The sequence below is a fragment of the Diadema antillarum genome, unplaced genomic scaffold (assembly GCF_040938485.1).
Source record: "Diadema antillarum isolate AM-2024a unplaced genomic scaffold, OU_Dant_1.0 seq00000392_RagTag, whole genome shotgun sequence".
In the NCBI taxonomy this organism is placed as follows: Eukaryota; Metazoa; Echinodermata; class Echinoidea; order Diadematoida; family Diadematidae; genus Diadema; species Diadema antillarum.
The window spans coordinates 831,751-852,240 of NW_027271387.1; the positions used below are offsets into that span (position 1 = coordinate 831,751).

Consider the following 20,490-nt stretch of genomic DNA (forward strand, 5'->3'; position numbering starts at 1 on the left):
TAGAATGTTGTTTAATTGTTATTTTCTGTTTCTCATCACATAAAATTCTCCCTCATAAACATTCACAAAGCCAAAACCCTTGCATCAACAATCTTGAAATATCGAATGTATGTGAATAGAAGTTTTTCTTAGATATTCTGAGTGTTCATGAACATATATAATCTGACAGTGACACAATGAATGAATGAAAGAGTGGTTAACACTCATTGAAATCAAGGCTATGTGTGTCTGAACCTCACAAGTTTCCTTTCATCACATGGAAACCAGCAAATCATGATGGAACATTATCGAATCACGAACAACCTCGCCATTTCCTTGAGACGTCAGTCGCAAACTCGCAGTGGCACACAGCCAGCTTATCCCGCAAGATGCGCTTCGAACATTATGTGAATCATCAGTTATCCTCTCTCTCCCCCATTCATTCTCATGCAAGAAGCTCATGGATGAATAACGCTTCATTTTTGAAAAGTGATTTTGAGGGAGAAAGATGGAGAAAGAGAGAAAAAAAAAAGTGTGATCTTTGATGGACTGCCTCATTTAGCGGAAGCAAAGAAGACTTGGATTCTGGACTGTTGCCGCGGCGACCAGAGCTGCACACATCATCTTGCATCCGCACCTGACTGACTACCAAGGCTCTGGGAGCTTCCCCGTGACGGCAATATTCAATCAATCCGCCACACATTTCTCCATGCGGACCTTCGTGCTGATGGATGGCAAATTGTATCGTTCATCGGACCCACAAGATCGCGGAGGCCCTCGCAAATTTATAAGCAGCAACTAGCTGCCACGACTGCTCATATACCTGGATACGTTTTGGGAACACAAACTAAAGTTGCTTCCTACCACTGCTCCTTTCCTCTGTAAATACAAATAAATCCCCAGGGAAACAAATTTCATTTAACCCTTTGCATCCAGGTTGCAGCAATTTCTCACAGACTTACTACATGACACACCCTGCTCTTAAAAGTCAATGGGTTAAATGACATGAAGCCCAATTTGTACACCTTTCCACACTGCACACCCTCCTCATTTCCTCACAGATTGTGAACTGCCAGATGTATTTGACATCAAGAGGTACGCCTCCTTTTCTACCAGTCAAATTTTGGGGTAGGCTGTAACCTCGATTTGGGAGTAAAAGAGAAACACTTGTTATCAACCTGGCAGAAGGGCCCTAGTATAAAATTTCAACCCAAAATCAAAGTTTCGATTTGTGACATGATTCGCCAGTGTTTTGAAAGCTTTTTCACATGATGTAACCATAATTTGTGTGTGTGTGATTTTTTCAGCACGCAAGCGTTAGGGCCCTTCTGCCGGACTGTTTAAGGATTCCATTTCACAGATTCTCATACATTTTCTACTCTTCTTTCATACTATACCAAGATTTCAATTGAGAGGTAGTGAAATGGCTGGTTACATGTTTAATAATAATGATTGCATATTGTTATCATTTTGTCTTTGAACTGAAATAATCTTAGAGTTACATGCATACAAGATTTGTATGTCTTAGATATAGTTGCATGACCTTGGTTATCATCACTTAAGGGTCACTGCTGAAAGTCATATGGCAACTCTAAAAGAGTACATAACAAAAAAATTGGAATCACTGCAATCTACCCACAGATCAAGCAGCTATTAATTCCAACAAATTTATCCATTCTACTGTTCAGGAAAAAAAAATCAAAATTCTTTCATTAATAACATTAATGAATCCAGTTTTTACTAATACACATAAGACCTAGGAAAGCAAGGAATGCTCAGAGACAGAAAAAAAAATGAATTTAACAACTCAGGAAGATTGCGGCAATGAGCAAGGTCAAGATCATGCCACTGAAATCACAGTGGGAGATGAAGGTGTTGTGACACCATGCTGGTATCCTCTGGCTAACTTTATCTATTCCACCAAAATTTCCCACACAGGAAATTCTTGTGCAAACACAATCAGTAATATTCTTCTTTTATTGTTGTTGTTGTTGGTGGTATTGTTGTTGTTGTTGGTGTTGTTGTTGTTGTTGTTTTTGTTTGTTTTTTGTTTTTGTTTTGCTTTTTAAAGGGGAAGGGGGTCCATCATGGTTTCAGTACCTACCAGTATGTCAAGTTAGACACTTCTCTATCATATTTCCTAGATCATCCATGTTGACAAAGTTTGGTTACAAGTGTGGGGTGTCTTGGGGTTGTTGGTTTTTTTTTTCCTCGAATTGACAATGTAAAATGAGTTACATAATTTGGGAGGTTTTTTATCCAATTTGTGATTTTTTAAATTCTAAAGCTTGTACATGCCATTAAACAATATGATACAAAAAGTGTGCAAAAGTTAAAAAAAAAATCAGTCATTTTGCATTAGCATTTATATCTAGTGCAGTTGAAGCCAGATTAATCTTATTACAACTCGAGCAACAGCAAGGTCCGATGTAGCACCCTAAAAGTAGCTGCCATGTAACAAGGATAGAGAGAAAGTCAGGTTTGAGCATAGAAAAGATGTATGGTGTGGGACACTATTTTCTTTGCATGTCTGTATTCCACACATCATGGAAGAAAAAAATCTGGTGCAACAATGGTAAAACAAATAGCACATTACACAAAAGGCACAAGGACAAAGTGCAGGACACTATTTATTTTAGGTATCATTTTTCCAGTCGTCACCTGACATCAAGGTGCAACGTTCGTGGATAAAGAAAGAGGAAGGTTGCTCCAAATAGAGGAAGATGGGGTGGATGACACTTTTTTTTCCTCATGTCTCATTTTTCAAAGGCATCACCTGACATGGGAGATGTAATAAGGATGAGAAGGGTCAAGACCTTGGGGCTATGAACTCCACGGGAATCAAACTGAGAGAAGTTATGGCCGCAGGAAACTGGTCCCGCTCCCACGCCCCTGGGAGGACCACTCTCAGCCAGCCGGTGGTGGGCAATTTGACCCCTCCTGCAAGCCTCATCTGAACTTGATGCAAAGTGAGATGAAAGTGAGAAGTACATATTGCAGAGGTTACAGGAGATTACATCAACACTATCTTTTTTTTTTCCTTGTTATCATCGCTTCACAAGTGATCTTCTGTTTTCATCACAGAATTTCATCAGGTCAACCTTTGAAACGATCCCCCACCAGCATGTCAGTCCTCAGCCGTGACTACATCAGTACAGGTTGATTTGATTTAATTTCTGCCCTTTTCAAACTATTCAGACATACAAGCAAATGTATGCACACTATGATACACAATATTAACGTAAAATTGCAATCCCTAAATGTTAGATGTAACACATGAGTACACATTTCTTTAAACATATAATTAAATTCTCTTGCAAGCAACAAAATACACACTAAAAGATAAGGGGTCAGGCATGGGAACTAAAGTAGACTTGAGGGTTCATTGTTGATATTTCGTTTCGGTTTAGACTGGAAGGTGGAATTTCAAGAACACTGTAATTATGCATGAAAACTTGCTGTATATAGCATTTGTATTTGGTACGAAACATTGATATCGCTCTCACGGTACTCCCAAAAGCTCAGAATCGGCATTACCCTAAAGCTCAGGACTGGCGTTACCAGTAAACTGACAGTGTATGTGACAGATCTAGAACACGGCACTTAGCAGCCGCCCTAAAAATTCTGCATTCTGGAAAATCTTTGTACTTCTTGGTGCTCACAGGTGCTCACACCACATAGAATTGGTATACAGAAATGCAAAATGGCTTTCCATGACTTTTTATATAATCTGTGCTTATTATGGCAGATGAGTACTGCTGTCTACATTACTGACTGACCCGCTTGAAAAGCCTGTTGGTAACTACCCCCCCCCCCCCAAAAAAAAAAAAAAGAAAAAAAAAATCTTTTAAGAGTAATGTATACACGGGTCTACACTGTATGGATTCATTCTTTTTGGGGGTGATATTTGACAGTCGTACGTACTAATGATGTCTCAGTGCTGTCAAGTCACAATTTTGCTCATTATTCCTTTTTTAATTCATTTTACCTTTTTTTTTTCTTTTCTACAAAACAAAACAAGCCTAGAAGGATCTTTAGCTGTTTATGTTTCTGTAAAGTGGTAATTAATAACTTGCTTGCTGAAATTAAACATTTCAAATCTTTTAATAGACGGATCTGGTTCTTGCAGTATATTTCAAACTCATTTCATAAAGATGGAACACAAGGAATGTTTATCTGGCAGTTCTAGGATGCAATATTTAGCATCTTCACCTCAATTTCCCTCTGAAATGCCCATATTTTTGTGAAATACATGTATTCAGGTAAATATATATCAAACATGAATGTCAAAGTCATTCAGTGGTGCTAGTCTATACTACATGTGCACAAATGCATCCTTGTTCGAGATAAGTCTTGATACTTGATACTGTAATCCCTATTGCAGCCCCAAGAAGCTATCCTGGAATGAACTACACATATGTGTGTCATTGGGAGGTGCCACAGTGATGATCTCTATTTACCATAAAAGTGTGCGCAGTGCGAGTAAAATGTGAATGCATCATTCTTTAAAGATGAGGGATCCAGGAGAAGGCTGCAAGGTTAATTATAATAGAGGGGAGAGCACCCTCTCTGAATCTTCCAAGTTACTCAATACATCTCCCCTTTATGTATCAACTGGAAATCATTGTAGCCAGGGATATAAAACCAACAACAACAATGACAAAAGACATGCACTCTCATCATGCTTGAACTCCGCAAAGAGAGGAAACCAGAATCCGATCAATGATGCGGGACTGAATGGAAACGGGAGGAATGGAAATGACACGGCTTATGGCACTGACAGGGCGGGGAAATGATAATTCGCCTCTCTGGTGTGGCGCAGTTCGCCGAGATTACGCTCCACGTCGTCGGGGAGTGCGGCGGTCGTGACCACCTCAACCGACGAACCCTCCGGCTGTTTTCGTTGGGTGCACTCTGTGCCTCTTTGCTCGACTGTCCAATAAAAAGTGACAGGGAGTCCACATCTTCAGGAAATGGCGCAAACACTTAGAGACAGTCTTATTGCTCCCCGACCAGAATTCTACAAACTCGTGCAGCTACTCGGATCATGCATATCTGGTAACCTTCGTGAGCAACTTCCAAACAGTCGTGGGAGTTGCTATTCATATGTTAAGATATTTTAGCGGGAAGAAACTGATGAAAGTTGAATACAATCAAAAGGTCACAGCCATACATCAAGATTGTGCGTAGGAGTACAAGCAGATCGACACAAAGTTGTGAGAAGAGCGCACAGCACTGCTTATTGGACATTTAATTGCACTACTAGATTTATCTGTTTAATACTGTATCTGGTTCGCCAACTGGTGCGCATGTTAGAGAGCTTTCTTCCCCAATTGGCATGGGCATCTTGATACTTATTCCTCTTCTAAGTTTGGATGAAGTAACAAATGCTGATGAAAAAAGCATAGAAGGCTTAAAGCTGAATACCCCTATCCATAAAGGGGTACATTCACCAGTGTGAAAATGCAAGCATGGAAATTGTGTACAAAACAGGAAATATCAAAATATCAAACCCAGTTTAATATTCAGTCACGATTCTAATCATCTCTATTCTGTTATACCGTCCATGATTTGGAAGTATCAAACACACATCAATGTCATATTCTGATTTGCATTTGTGAGACAAGTTCTTCACATTTATCTCAGTGAATGAATTTCCAATAATTATCTAGCATCAAACTCATTCTCCATTCACTATCATGCAACAAGGCAATGCACATTTGCGCATCACTGCAGAAAAAGGGGGGACACTGCAATACACTCTTTGCTAGCACGGTGGTAAATGAAAAAATTAAGGTATTAGAGCCGGGATTAAAACGGACAAATTCGACTTGAACCAATGACACAAAAACCTGATTGAGATGTGCGGCCGCGCGTGACATGTAAACCTCTCCAAGGATGACCGATCGGGATTCATTGGCCGAATGCCAGGGACCGGAATCCCATTCATTCAGCACCAAAATCAATACATTCCTGGCTCTCCCAGATGGTGGTTTGTGGTGTGTGCCTTGTGCCATTTTTCTGAGTGCATTATTTCCTTCCTCCACTTCAGTGCGGATGGGATGCGTGATCACATTCTCCATCCTACACGCATTGCTTCTCATCTGGCATTCCTCCCCATTTCCAGCATTTTCACATACTCATCAAATGCTTTTTAATACCTTCTTTATTAATGTCATATTTTAACATTTTGTCTATTGCACATTCTCATATATCAATACATGCACTTTACATTTCTTCAAAACAAGATATTTATATGTTTTTGTTGTAGATGGAAAAAATATGGTAAATGAATGAAATGAAAGAACAGCATTGGACTTGCTTCCATGTTCATATATTTATGCTGTTGAGATTACAATGTCTTGTCACATGTGAAAACTGCAAATATACCTCTATTCACTCAACATTTTTACCACCTGTTTTGAAATGGACAAATATTAGACTACAACAACTAATCTTTCTAAAAACACCTTTGCATCAACACCAAAGTAAGTGTGTCTGTGATAACAACCGTATTGCATTAATAAGCCGCATCCTGAATCATTTCTTTGTTTTCCATATAAAATGTACAGATTATGGATCTGGCACAATCATGCTCTTTGATACGTGCATATATACCAGGGGCGGATCCAGGAATTCTGTGAAGGGGAGGCGCCTTATACAAAATTAAAGGGGTGGGGGGCGCACATACCCCCAATTATTTCTTTTTATTTCTTTTGTTTAAAAAAAAAACAAAGAGGGGGCGCACTCTGGATCTGCCTCTGCATACTTTTGCCATGCAGTGAAATTGTTCGGCATTCTTGCAGAGCTGTATAACTTGTACAAGGCTATGTACAGTACTCTCTACATCAACTCAAAATTCAGCATTTATACAATTTAATATTTTTTCCTCCCACAAAATATGCATTCTTGTTTTTCCTGCAGGCAATGACCACACTATCCAGTGAAGGCTTTTATGATTGAAAATGAACAACTACCCACTTGGGAAACAGTACAGGAGTTACAAGTACATGGTATGAGAAGTGTACGCATTACAATTGTGTGTCTGCTATGTAACACCTCCACAGAGACTATTCATGTGATGCAACTTGATGCTGCTGGCAATTTAGCCGCTTTAGAGATCATTTGTACCACAATTATCGGAGGACCAAAAATATGATCACGTGTTTGGATTCTTTTTCAGCTTTCCGTATTCCTCTGAACTCATTCCGACCCCGTAATCTCTTTGGATTCAAGAACACCTAATAAGGTGTTTGAATTTTACCACCTGACGTGAAGTGGAACATACACTGTATTTATTTCAATTCATATCCTTCCAGTGCATGACATCAAACATCTTCACTGGACATTCACTGACCAGTGGACTGGTCATCTTATATCACTGTGGTTTGCATTTATTCATTTCATTGTATTTTCGTGTTTTCTTTCAAAGTGGCTGGAAAAAAAAAACCTGATATAGATGCAGGCTTGTATACTATAGATGAGCAAATTAGAGTTGTTGTTTTCTTTTTTTATCCAGTACATTAACTATTCCAATGCAGTGAATGTACCTAAAATACCATGAAGTAATACAGTGTACATTGTAGTTTAATCATTTTACATTTAAATGAGTTCTATGAATTTGCTTTATTCAGAGTAATTTAACCATTTGATATCATTAGCATCCTCATTTGCTTCATTATGTGCAATGCAATCAAGATTACAAGTACAACATATAGTGGTATTCATTCATCTAAAATTTCTGGATTTTCTTTTTTGTCTCTAGTTTCAATTCAATAACCTATCAGTCATTGTTCTATATCTAGCATCACAAGTTGGACAATGTGTTCCAAGAAAACAGATCAATATGTTACTGCCCACAAGAAACAGTACTTGTGCGCTTTGATTCAATGACTGTTGTATTATGTGTTTCAGGGATATTCCAGGGCAAACTTGACCTAAGGAAACAAAAAACAATGAATTAGAAATGAATCTGCAAGCAAGACTAACTAGGTAACATGTCATTTATTGATTTGAGGTTGAATACACTCACATGGGCTCCTGCTACAGTACAACATTTGCTTTGAATGGAAAGATGATATTCTGGTGTGGCATCTTCTTCACACCGTACAACGTATATGTGGCTTACTACAGTTTATGATAGATCTTGTTGAAATCATGTGCATTGACTGTGACCATACTGCAGAAAAAGAATACTTGTCCATATCACTTCCATGGCATCTAACACTAACTAATGATGACAAACGGTTCTCTTTTAACTTGGTACTTCCAAAATAGTCAAACTAATCTGATCGGAAGAATGTCACAATATGTAACAGGCACTTGTACATTGATAGTAATCCTTTGCCTAGCATATCATATGATTGCATGTATTAGAATTGCATACTATTCAAAGAATTCTACAAATTAAAACCATTGATAGGTAATTTGTTGCCAAACATATCCTCCTACATGTATGATATCCATGCACCCTTTTATTGATCATTATGAATCTATAAAAATGTCAGCCCGTAATGTGTGATGGTAGACCAGGAAAGCATTATGTGCCCAGATCGTTATATAGGCAGTGGCCATTCACTTGGCCATCAATCCAACAGGCAGGCATTATCCACTACATGGGAAGTATACTGCGCTCCTTTCACGCAGATCAAACAGAGGTATAATGAGTGTATTAAATGCATTGAGAGAAGGTCACCACTCGCGTGCCTCACACGCGGCATATTGCGGGGCGGTCTAATGTGCACTGCAAATACAGGAATGCAAACAAATGGGTGGATAATAAAATTGGCTGATATTTTCAAGACAAAAAACTGCAAATTTGCAAGCCTTCAAGTATCTAATTTTTTTTTTTTTTCATGCCAACATCAATTAAAAGTTACCATGCGGATACATCACAAGCTATAATTAGCCTTCGCTAACCTATTTGGTACACAGAAAATATTTGCTTTTGTTTTCAGAAGAAAAAAAAAATCTACCATTCCTGAAGTCAATGATGACACTATGGTAAAACTGATAAAAACAAGATATGATGCAAAGTCTTGCAATTGTTTGATTAAAAAAGGACATACTCTTTGTGTTCTCAACTTTCAATGACCTCTCACTATCTTCTCTAAGAATGCATGTATGTGGGGGGGGGGATAAGGTTTTATATTGATCACACATTGGTATCAAAGTAAAATTGCTGAAATACATACTTTGGGCATATTTGCCCGAATATATTTCAGACAACCCAGACATACGTAAAAACAGTCAATACACAGGGATAGGTGCAGTCAAGGTGTTTACTGAGTTTCGGTACTTCACAATTATTCTCAGGTTTTGCATTTCTAAGTAAAAATTGTATGTATATACAGAATATCCCAAGGAGGTCAATACTTTAAATCAAGAAATTGCTGATGGTTGGCTCAATATTCAACTCTTCAAAGCTTGGGTCTCTGGTTAAGACATTGCATGTTGCTTCATTCTTCCATTCATTCCGGTGTCTCCATAGGAGAGTATGCTGATGAACTGCACAGTCTGGGTGTGAGAAAAATGGCTCAAAATCTTGCATCTCAGCACAACGATCCTCCCTTCTCTATTCTAATTTGAGATACCCTGGCTTGCAAATTTCCTCCCATTTGCTGTGAGTAACTACGGCAACCATTAATCGGCTTCCCCCCTGACTCAGACACACACAGGCTGCTACACAGCAGCAGTGTCCCACGCGTCACCGTCACACCTTGCGAGCGCTTTTCGTACCTCAATCCTGTGCAACAGTGAACTAATGTCCTGATGTTAATCATGATCATCTGAACACAATACACCAGAACCATACTGGTGACGTTGAATTCAACGACAAGATTCTGAACGTTTGTGTCGCTGGATGGCCAATCAATATGCTATAAGTGCCAACTCTTGCAGGTTATTTTATGGGATGGTTTACACCAGGACATGGAAAATATGATAATGTTAAATGCTGCCATATTTTAATGCAGGTTTACTTTTACATTCTGCAAAATATCATACACATACTTTGCATGCAAATCCTCATAGTAGCAACAGACTGTTCATAAATCATATAAAGATTGCCTTGAAGTTATCAAGTGGTGATGATTGGAATAGGTGTTTTGGGATGCACATGTAGTATACATACACAGAGTATACAAACACACACACACACATACATACACATATACATTGGGGGATTTCATATAATACACATATATATGTAAATATATATTATGATACATCAAACACAAACACAAGTAATGACTTAACATACGGTATACGGGTGGGGAACAGGTGGTCCATTTCAAATGAACCTTTTCTCTGAACATATCTCCTGCGCACTTTTATCTTTTTTCTTTCTTTTCTTACAGACATGAAATTCATGACTTATTTGGAATTCACATCATTTAGCATGGCCACCAATTAGAGATGGAGGGGAAGGACCTTTCGCTATTCTTCGGTAAAAGCGGCGATCAATGCGGGGGGCTCTGATTGAACTCGACATAGACAAAGGAGAACGGGAGAGCGACTTTGCGTTGCCATGGCAATTCTTCCACTGGTTGCAAATGCCGGCATGAATAATCGCCTGGTATCATATCTGTATCATGCAGATTCCATCGTTGAATCGGGAAAGGTTACAACAATATACATCACAAGGAGAATGGAAAGATATTCTGTATTCTTTTTCAATAATTCAATTTCAGCTGCTATTCTGATGTTTGGGAATAAATACCTGAGAACAATGCCCTGATACCATGGCGGGTTTTTTTTTTTCCAACTGATAAACAAAATTTTTCTCTAGTAATTATACTTGAATAAAATGCCTTGCACAGACTTAGTGCATACATTGAAATGCTAGGAATTATTACAGACTCGGATTCAGTATGTGCTAGGTAGGAGAGGTCATTCAGTGTCAAATGAAAGAATAGATTTTTTTTTTTTGGCAAAACTACCAATCTTCGGTAGACTTGTATCATTTGACTACTTCCTCAAAATCAGACAATTAGTACATCATTCAAAGCAAAGCCTTAGCTACAGTTTGTATAGGAACCAATCTCTTGAAATGAAGCTACTTTTCGACATAATATCTGTTCAGAGAAAATGATAAAGCACAATTATAAAATAATGCTGACTAGTGTGCCTGAGAAGGACAATCTGCAGGTCCTGCTGTGTCTTGAAGTAAGACTAGTTGAATGCTGCCATATCTTCCAACAATTCGAAGGCACACTGTTGTTAGTTAAGATGGTTGCTCATTGAAATGCACATGTGACATTTAAAGAAATTGGAATGAATTCATTCTTCTCTGCCTATATCCTCTCCTGATCAATAAATTGCTTGGAATTCTAAGAACACCATGAAAAAGTATGAAATGACTAACTAAAAAAAAAAAATCATTCTAATAAGTTTACTTACAGGTTCGCCCATGTGAGGCTGGGTAGTAGGCAAGATCCATATTTAATGCCACAATACAAAGTCAGCATAAGATATTGAACCATCAATCCCAAATGACACTAGCTGTGATCGTCATAACAACACTTCCAGATTTTGTTTCGTAGATAGCAGCTCTGCAAACTCCTGAGTATCTTTTGGATCCTACATCTGTTCAAAATCAGGATATCAGTCTACAAGAGCTGATCGAAGACTCAGGTTTTGATTATCTCACAGACATAGATACTCTTTTCTCTTCGAAAATGGCCAAGAACAAACCACATAGTGACCCAAATATCCCAGCTGTAATTCTCATTACACTTGTCTAACTGACATAACATGTATGATTTCAAAAATTCCTCCCAACTGTTTCTCCTTCCAAAGTCTACCACAATACAGACTTTGAACCGTCATTACATGCGGAATGTCAATTACAGTGTACATTTGTACACAAACAAATCACTTGCTCAAGGGGTGAGTTATAAACTTTGAGGAATATTTCATGGTAATCCCACTTTTCACTATTTCAAAATATCTCACTTCTATTGGTTTTCTCCATTAAAGGGACTTGATTAAGATTTTCTAAACATTCCATAGTCTGTATTGTATGTTTGCACACTCAAAATGTGTTAGAAAATATATCAATGCACTGCTTTAAAATAATCCTAAGCACCCCAGAAAGTAAATAAACTAATCAGTAAAGCAAGAAGATACAAAATATGATTGCTATTTACACCACTTTGTGACATTTCGTGACCTCTAATTTTCATCATATCCATCCTACGCGCCCTCTATCTTCATTGCTCTTCATCTCTCCCTCTGTGTGTGTCTCTCTCCCTTGTGTGTCTTTTAAATTCCCCTCCCCTTCCCTCCCCCCTCCCATACCCCTTCCCTTCCCTTTCCCTCCCCATCCCATATCCCTTCCCTTCCCTCCCCCTCCCCCTCCCATACCCCTTCCCTTCCCTTTCCCTCCCCCTCCCATATCCCTTCCCTTCCCTTTCTCCACCCTCCCCTTTCAATTTCAATTTCAGTCTCAATCAATGGAAAATGGCATTCAATGTGTCAGAGTTTTGATCAGTCTTTTAATTCCCCTCCCCTTCCCCCTCTCTTTCCTTCCCCTTCTCATCTCCCTTCCCTTCCCCTTCCCCTTCCCTTACCCCTTCCCTTCCCTTCCCATCCCCTTTCCTTCCCCTCTCCTTTCCCTTCCCCCACCCCTTCCCTTCCCCTCTCCTTCCCTTTCCCCTTCCCTTCCCCTTCCTTTACCCCTTCCCTTCCCTTCCCATCCCCTTTCCTTCCCCTCTCCCTCTCCTTTCCCTTCCCCCACCCCTTCCCTTCCCCTCTCCTTCCCTTTCCCCTTCCCTTCCCTTCCCCTCCCTTCCCTTCACCCTTCCCTTCATTTTCCCCTTTCCTCACCTATCCCCTCCCCTCTCCCTTCCCTTCCCCACCCCTTCCCCTTCCCTTCCCTTCCCCTCCCTTTCCTTCACCCTTCCCTTCATTTCCCCCTCCCCTCACCCACCCCTTCCCCTCACCCATCCCCTCCCCACTCCCATCCCCTCCCCGTCACATTTGTTATAGGTCAAGCACTCAGGGCTGCAAATATTTTCCGCAGCTTTTACCGCTGCACCAATACCATCTTCACAAGTCAATGGCAACAGTCAATATACTCCAAGGGTCTCTTTCCCTCTCTATCTCTGGATTAATTCTCAGAGAGGATTTAGAATGTGAAAGGGAGCATGAATTCCCTATCCTATCAATTCCTTGTCTAGATGATATCAAACGATCATTGCTACTTAATATGACAGATCATATCTAAAAGTTACATCCACAATCATTACTAGTACAAGTGGTATTTATTAAAGTAACATATACTGTACATGTGTATGGGAAAGTATATAGGATACCATCATTTTAATCATTTGGATGCTTCATGTTGGATAGTTCATGTTTGTAACACTTTGGCTGACTTAATCTAAAAATTGCAGAGCAATTGCCTTTGCTCCACTGCTTTACTTCTCCCTTTGAAATCAATTCTCACTGCCTAATATTTACTCCGTCATCTCCCTCTTCTATGGTACAGCAAGTAGATCTAGAAATGATGCAATTGACAGCTCCCATCTTTGAAACAGCAGATATTCACTGTACAGTCCAGTGCAACATACACCCTTCATAAACTAACACAATACACCACCTTTTCTTCTTTCTCTCCTCCTCCTCTCTCCTCCTTTCTCTATCTCTATCTTTTTCTTCCTGTTTGAAGGCCAACTAGACAGGAGAATAAATTCTTTATAACAATGGATCAATCAGCAGCAGTTTTGTTGTGAATGGAGGTGTGAAAATAAACAAACAAACAAACACACAACCATCATCTACTCATTGTCAACTTTAGGTGTACATGTATGGTGGTATGCTGTTGAGCTTGATGAATTGCCGGTATCAATATCGTTTACAAGTATGGAAATACATCACACACTATATAGGGCCTAGAGTCTATTGTGACAGTGGTGAGGTTGATTAAGGTATTCCCACATAAAACCTGAATAGCAAAAGCTTCGCTCATTCATCACTGGTGTGTTTTGCCATCGCCCTATGCTACACGCGTGAGATGTGATTTGCATTCTGAGGCTTTCAACAACGCTTTTCATGTATAGTATGGACATCAACTCATTATTTTCTCTTTCCCTGTATCTCCCCCCCCCCCCTCTCTCTCTCTCTCTTTCTTTACCTGAATTAATCCACCAATCAATCAATCAATTACCTAATGCCTCACCAGGAATTGTTATGGACAACAGAATTTAAGAACAAAGAAAAGTGAGCTTCACTAGTCTAATACATCAAACACTTTGTGTTGGCCCATCTGCTGTGCTGCAGTTTCAAAATTCCTCACACATCCACATTCATGAATTGCAGATTAAAAAATACAGCTGTATCAATGAATTAACCTTTTAAAAAGATAAAGTCATCTTGAAATTGTGTAACAGAACCATCATTCCAATAAAAAGTCTTGGCAGTACAAAACTAATAGATCAGAAATTTATGATCACTCTAGAAAATGTCTGTCTACACACAAGGGCCAACCAAACATAGTTTCCTATACTGGCAATATAGACTGACTTTCCAATTAATTACTGAACACAGGTGTACCATGTGTTCATTTCTACAGTAAACCACTCTAGGAGGTAAAGGATTAATACTGAAATGGTCACAATTTTATACAGATGTCTGTTTTTGTTATTGAACCTTTGTGCTGCTTCTATTCTTACATTCAATGGGAAAACAATCTCCCTAAACAGAAGTCTGTTTCATTCAATATAATAATCACTCTTATATCTAGTCAGCAGGTCTTTGGATTATTATATGACTTCGAACTATCACACTATAGGTCTATATATATGTCATAGAATGTTAGCTTTCATGGCAATATGCCGAATCATATCCATGCACCCTTTACAAGTTTGAATCACTTTCTGTAGGGGCCTACTTCAAGCATCACAAACGCCCAGAACGCAAATCATCATTTCCCTTGCACTCTGGAAGAAATAGTTAGCACCCCTTTTATTCACCTACCGGTACTTGAAGTCTGCGACTAATACCCAACCGTTACATGCTAATGCTGTAAGCGGATAATAAAACACAAAGAAGTCCAAGAGGGGGAAAGACGTGGGTTCTTTTCTTCTCATTTTCCGGTTTGTTGACAAAAGCGCAGCTGCACGCGCCTGAAACGCCGATCACACAATGTACAAAGAAAAAGAATGAAGGGCCTACCTGTCCTGCTCGTGCCAGCCTTGGGCGGTTTCTTCGCAGCGGGAGCTGGCTCGTTGATGGTGGGGATAGTCTGGGGAGATGCTTTGCTCTCCCCCGCTGCTGCGGCAGCAGCCTGCTTAGCTGCTTTCGACTTTGATTTCCTCCTCAAAACCGGCATGGCTGCAGAAAAAAAATTGTAAGTGGATTCCTTTCCTAGACTCCCACTTCAGAACTAACGTCGCAGATGAACCGAAGTCAAAAGTAATTTTCCGAAATGGGCTGACTGGAAAACGCAACACGTTAAAACGTCTGACTCCGCAACAGAAAAACAATAATACACAGCTACAGACGTAAAATCACTCATGCGAAGTGAGTTTGCCGCACGACGGCGCTGGTCGTCGATGGTGAACTCGTACCCAGCCCCTGCATCATCCAGCTCTCTATTACGTCACGCATTCCTCGCATGTTGCGTCCCCGGTTGCGTTCGCCTGGTCTGCGAGCTAATTTTCGCTATGTGAAGGCTTGGCTTTTTCTTCCTTGAAAACACTCTCATTATTACACGTCCAATTTCTGTTTATAAAGACAAACGCTGAATATGTATGTTCAAATACTTCGCATGTATATTCGATTGTACGCTCCGTGTTTGTTTGTATCATTATATGAGATGAGCTCAAAAACAACGAAACTAACGTAGGGTTCATGTGAGAATATTGTAAGTAGGGTCTGCGCTACGAAGACCACGCATTTCCATCAGTAGGGGAACTCCCTGATCTTCAAACTTCCTTGGGTCTTCTCGTACGTAAATTGCATTTTAAGGGGGCTCGGCTCAATGTGTGTTCATATCTGCAAAAGCACATTCTTGTCTTTTTTTTTTTCATTGTCCTCCCTTTCATTATAATCATTTCAGCCTGTCTGTTTGTTCCTAGCACTGTCTTTCATGCCACTCCCTCCCCACTTCACAATCTCAATTTACAATTATTAGGTCATGTAATTCTTCAGTCCGTCTTTGCAGAAAATTATTAAAATAGTAAATTCCCTTCCATCAATTCCCTTTTGTATATTGAAGTCAACTCTCCCTAACTCTCCCTCTCTCCTTTTTTTTTCACCTCATTTTTTTTTTCTTCCTCTGGCCCTTCCTACCTCTCCCTCTTTCCGATTTGCGTGGTTAGTTTATTTTCTCTTTTGTTTTTTCCATTAGTTCCGTTTCTTTCTTTCTTTCTCTCTCTCTCTCTCTCTTTTTAATTCTGTTGAACTCTTCCCGATGCCCTTTCTTTATATCAAAACTCTGAAGTAAGAGGTACATTTGTATATCTTCAGGATTCAGGATGCTTCAGAATGCTATTTGTGGTTTTCCTTCTTTTTTTTACCGTATCAATGGTATATCCATAAATTTCATTTTAATATTGGCATATTATGTACTTATGTCTTATGTGAACAAAAACGTATTTACAAGTTTTGTTGGAGATGGGAAAATGAATGAATGAGTGAGTGAATGAGTGAATGAGTGAATGAATGAATGAATGAATGAATGAATGAATTAATTAATGAATGAATGAATGAATGAATGAATTAATTAATTAATATAAAACCTGTTCTATGTAGATATAAAACAATTTGGTACTCATGATTGCGATTTCGTTTTTGATAAGGCAGCATTTCAACGAGGTACTAGACGAGCCTAAAGTACCTCCTAGGTTTCACACACCATGCACGTTGCAGCAATTGTAACCGTCGGATGATGGGATGCGTTGATGGGATGCGTCTTAAATTACCCAAACCTTATATTGAATTTCTCAAAAGATCATTCATATCGAGCGGCATTTATGTATAATAACCTATCACCAGCTGCTCGATCAGCCTTAAATTTAGATGTTTTTCTACGGATATATACAAATTCATGAATCCCAGTTGCAATGTATTGTTTGCTGTGATAGGATAACTGGGTTACTTTGTTAATTCTGTTCTGTTATGTAATGTTTGACTATGTAATGTTATTTATGTATGTTGTTACCTCAAGCCCTCTTTCTGACCTCTTTCCAATTTGATCTCTATGTATCATTCTGTCTTTTTGCATATTGTAAAGCCTTGTTTGATCACTATGTAACTGGACCCCATGGAAGACCAGTGGTGCCATGGCGGCACCGCTGAATATGGGCTTTCTAGCCGTTTTAAACTGTATATATTTTGTATGTGTTTTTAACGGAAATAAATACCTACCTACCTACCTTGGCAGCAGCAACCAATCATCACTGAAGTTTTAGCCATTATGGTATTAACTGAAGTTATTTTATAAGTTGCAATAATGGCAAAACTCTTGTATGAAACACGTTTTGATCTAACTCTATTATACTTGTGCAACATTTGACATTCGCAATACATTTTGTTGTCGTCACGATACTTACTACTGTTCATATTCTCAAGAAATGTATTGTTTCTTTATCTTCTTTTCTTTCCTTTTGTTTTTCTTTTTGCAAATGCTGTGCAGTTTTGGAGGAAGGGTTAAAGGACAAATCCACCTTTATAGACATGTGGATTGAGTGAATGCAGCAAAATTAGTAGAACACATTAGTGGGAGTTTAAAGGAAGTCGGACAATCCGTTCAAAAGTTATGAATTCTTAAAGTTTCTGCTCAGTCACTGATGGATGACAAGACTATACTACAGCTTGTGATGTCACGTGTCACTATGAAGAAAATATAAAGAAAATTCAACATATTTTCACTTTTCTTGCATAATAAAAGAACGCTTGACATGTCTCTTTCAGAAGGCGGGGGGGGGGGGGTAATAATATTACCGGTAACATATGTAAGTGACCACTTGAGGAAATGGGCACTCATATAGAAAAAAAAATAGAATTTGTGAAATTCTCTTTATATTTTCCTTCTACGCAGGTGACATCATACACTGCATTAGTATTCTTATCCAGCAGTGACTGCACAGATAGGTTAAAAATTCATAACTTTTGAACGGATTGCCCGATTTTCCCCAAATTTTCACTGATGTATTCTACTAATGTTGCTGCTTTCACTCAATCCACATGTAAATGAAGGTGGACTTGTCCTTTAACCCGTCTTTGTGAGTGTTTGTGTTTGTAAGTGTGGGTGTGTTTGCATGCGCGCGTGGGGAAAAGAGGGGGAGGAAGTGGTAGCACAGGAGATAAGTCCCGCTGAGCGAGACAAGTAGAAACTGACTTTGGAATAGTTTGAGAGTTTAAAATAGGGTTAGGATTAGGATCAGGATTAGGATTAGGATTAGGGCCAGGGGAAGGATCCAGGGTAATTGCCCAGGGGGTAATTGCCCTTGACCCCCGTTTTACAATGACGTTTTTTAACGATTTCACACCATAACTTATATAGGTACTACCTCTGCGCGGTAGACGCTGGTCTCGGATGGTCGTTCTGGTTCGTTGGTGGCAGTATTGCAATTTCACCTGTAGAATACTCGTACATGCTGACGAGACTCCAGTATAGGAACTGCGTTGTCAGCAGAGGATCTGGACATACCACATAGTAAAAAAGAAAAAAAAAAGACTAACAAACAGAATGATCAATGTTTAATTGCTCTCAATACTGCATCTTTTGATGTCAACATGGTTTATTACTGAACAAAGATCCATTGCATAAAAATCATTAAGGCACACTTCATATCATGAATAAAAGACAATAGAATCTATTCAAACTTCAAAAAGGAAAATGATATTAGCTCCCTTAGCTTCGCTGCCAAACCCTAAGAAACTAGAACGCAACACACGTTACAGCTCACTGGAAATATATGTATTTTTTGGTCCGACATCAATCCATAGACTTGTTTCTCAAATGTTACCTATTAATGAAATATTTACATTGTCACCTTGGCCATGTTGGCCAAGTCTGATCAATAAAACACGGGACTCGGTTGCTTCATTATCTTTTTATTCTTTCGGTATACACTCCCTTTCTTCCAGTAAGTTACACTGTAATGTGATTGCCTACTTTGTGTCAAAGGATGTTTCCTCTCTGTAGAAGCTATAGAAGTGTATCAATGACGTGTGAGGGTTGGAATAGAACCCTATGCAGCCTGCAATGCATCACATGTCATTAGAATCCAAATGGAGACGGGAAAATATAATCTTCCATAGACTGTCTTTTAAACTTGAGCTGAATCAAGATGCCTGGGTCTAGCTGAACTTGTGAACATTTTTAGGGCATTTTTATGTTTGTTTGTCTGACTGCATGTAAGGTTGCTTCACAGAGCGTGGCCATAATGCCCAACAAGCATAATATTACAAGATATGGTTGCTTTAGGATGAATGATGAACTTAAAGACAAGCTAAAAAAAGCACACACACACACACTCTGTGAAAATAAGATAAAAATCAAAATACTGCTACAGTATAATAGGGAAAAAATTATTATGATCAAGATGATACAGAACGACTTTTCTATTGGGTATATGATGATTACGGTAAGAAGAAGAAAAAAAAACAGACAGAAGAAAGAATATAGAACAGAATAAAAGACAATGAATACACTTCATGTATACTATAACACGTACACACACAGAAACATTTCCATCCATGCGATACACAACAGGCGCCACCACTGAAAGCGAAGGCTAACGGACGGGAGCTGATACAATCAGATGTTTTCTGGTATATCGCCACCTTCCTGATCGTGAAAATAGACAAGTAGGCCTACTGCCAAGCCGAAAATCACGATTCACCTTATACTCCGCTGACATATCTGGAAATCACTGAATATCGTGTGGATGATTAACTTTTTAAATTGGAAGTGTGTCGACATGTAAGGTGGAGGCAGAAAAGTATAGTTGATATTGAATCTTTTTTTTTCTTGTCTTTTTTTTTTCTGGAGGGGTAAATGTATATCCGTGACAATGGAGATTGTTACGTCATACGCAAGGAAAATCGTAAACATGGCAGAATATTTCTCTTCTCTCTCTCTCTCTCTCCCTCTCTCTCCCGTTCTCTTTCTTTCTCACTTCCTTTCCTTTCACCCACACATCGATCCATCCTTTTTTTCGTCTGTCTCTACTTCTGTTTACCCCAAATCTTGATCAGTCGTGAAGTGATGACGTCATTGTCTCATCCAAATTTGCAAAATATGATTGTTACCATCAGATGCCGGTATCACCGTTTCACCAAAGACAAATTAAACAAACAGACAATCAAACAAAATAATAAAACATGGAATTTTAAAGCCCCTCCTTTTTTTTGTCCCGTGTAGTTTAACAATACTGCATTTTATTTCTTTGACCTTACTCCCGTTTTACTCCATCTTATAAGCTAACCTGCATATTGAATAGAGTTTCCCACTCAGTTTTGCTGAATTCGGTCTGACATAACAATATTGCTCTTGAA

At 39.0% G+C, this 20,490-nt stretch overlaps 1 protein-coding gene across 1 annotated transcript in view; it reads right to left on the minus strand.

The window, feature by feature from the left end:
* The window catches only part of LOC139731997 (actin-binding LIM protein 2-like), a 226,290-nt gene extending 210,818 nt beyond the window's left edge, over positions 1-15,472 (minus strand). The window contains exon 1 of the mRNA XM_071642870.1: positions 15,157-15,472. Coding sequence (XP_071498971.1) covers positions 15,157-15,313 — 157 coding nt within the window. The 5' untranslated portion in view covers positions 15,314-15,472. The remainder of the gene's footprint in view (positions 1-15,156) is intronic.
* Between the last annotated feature and the right edge of the window lie 5,018 nt (positions 15,473-20,490).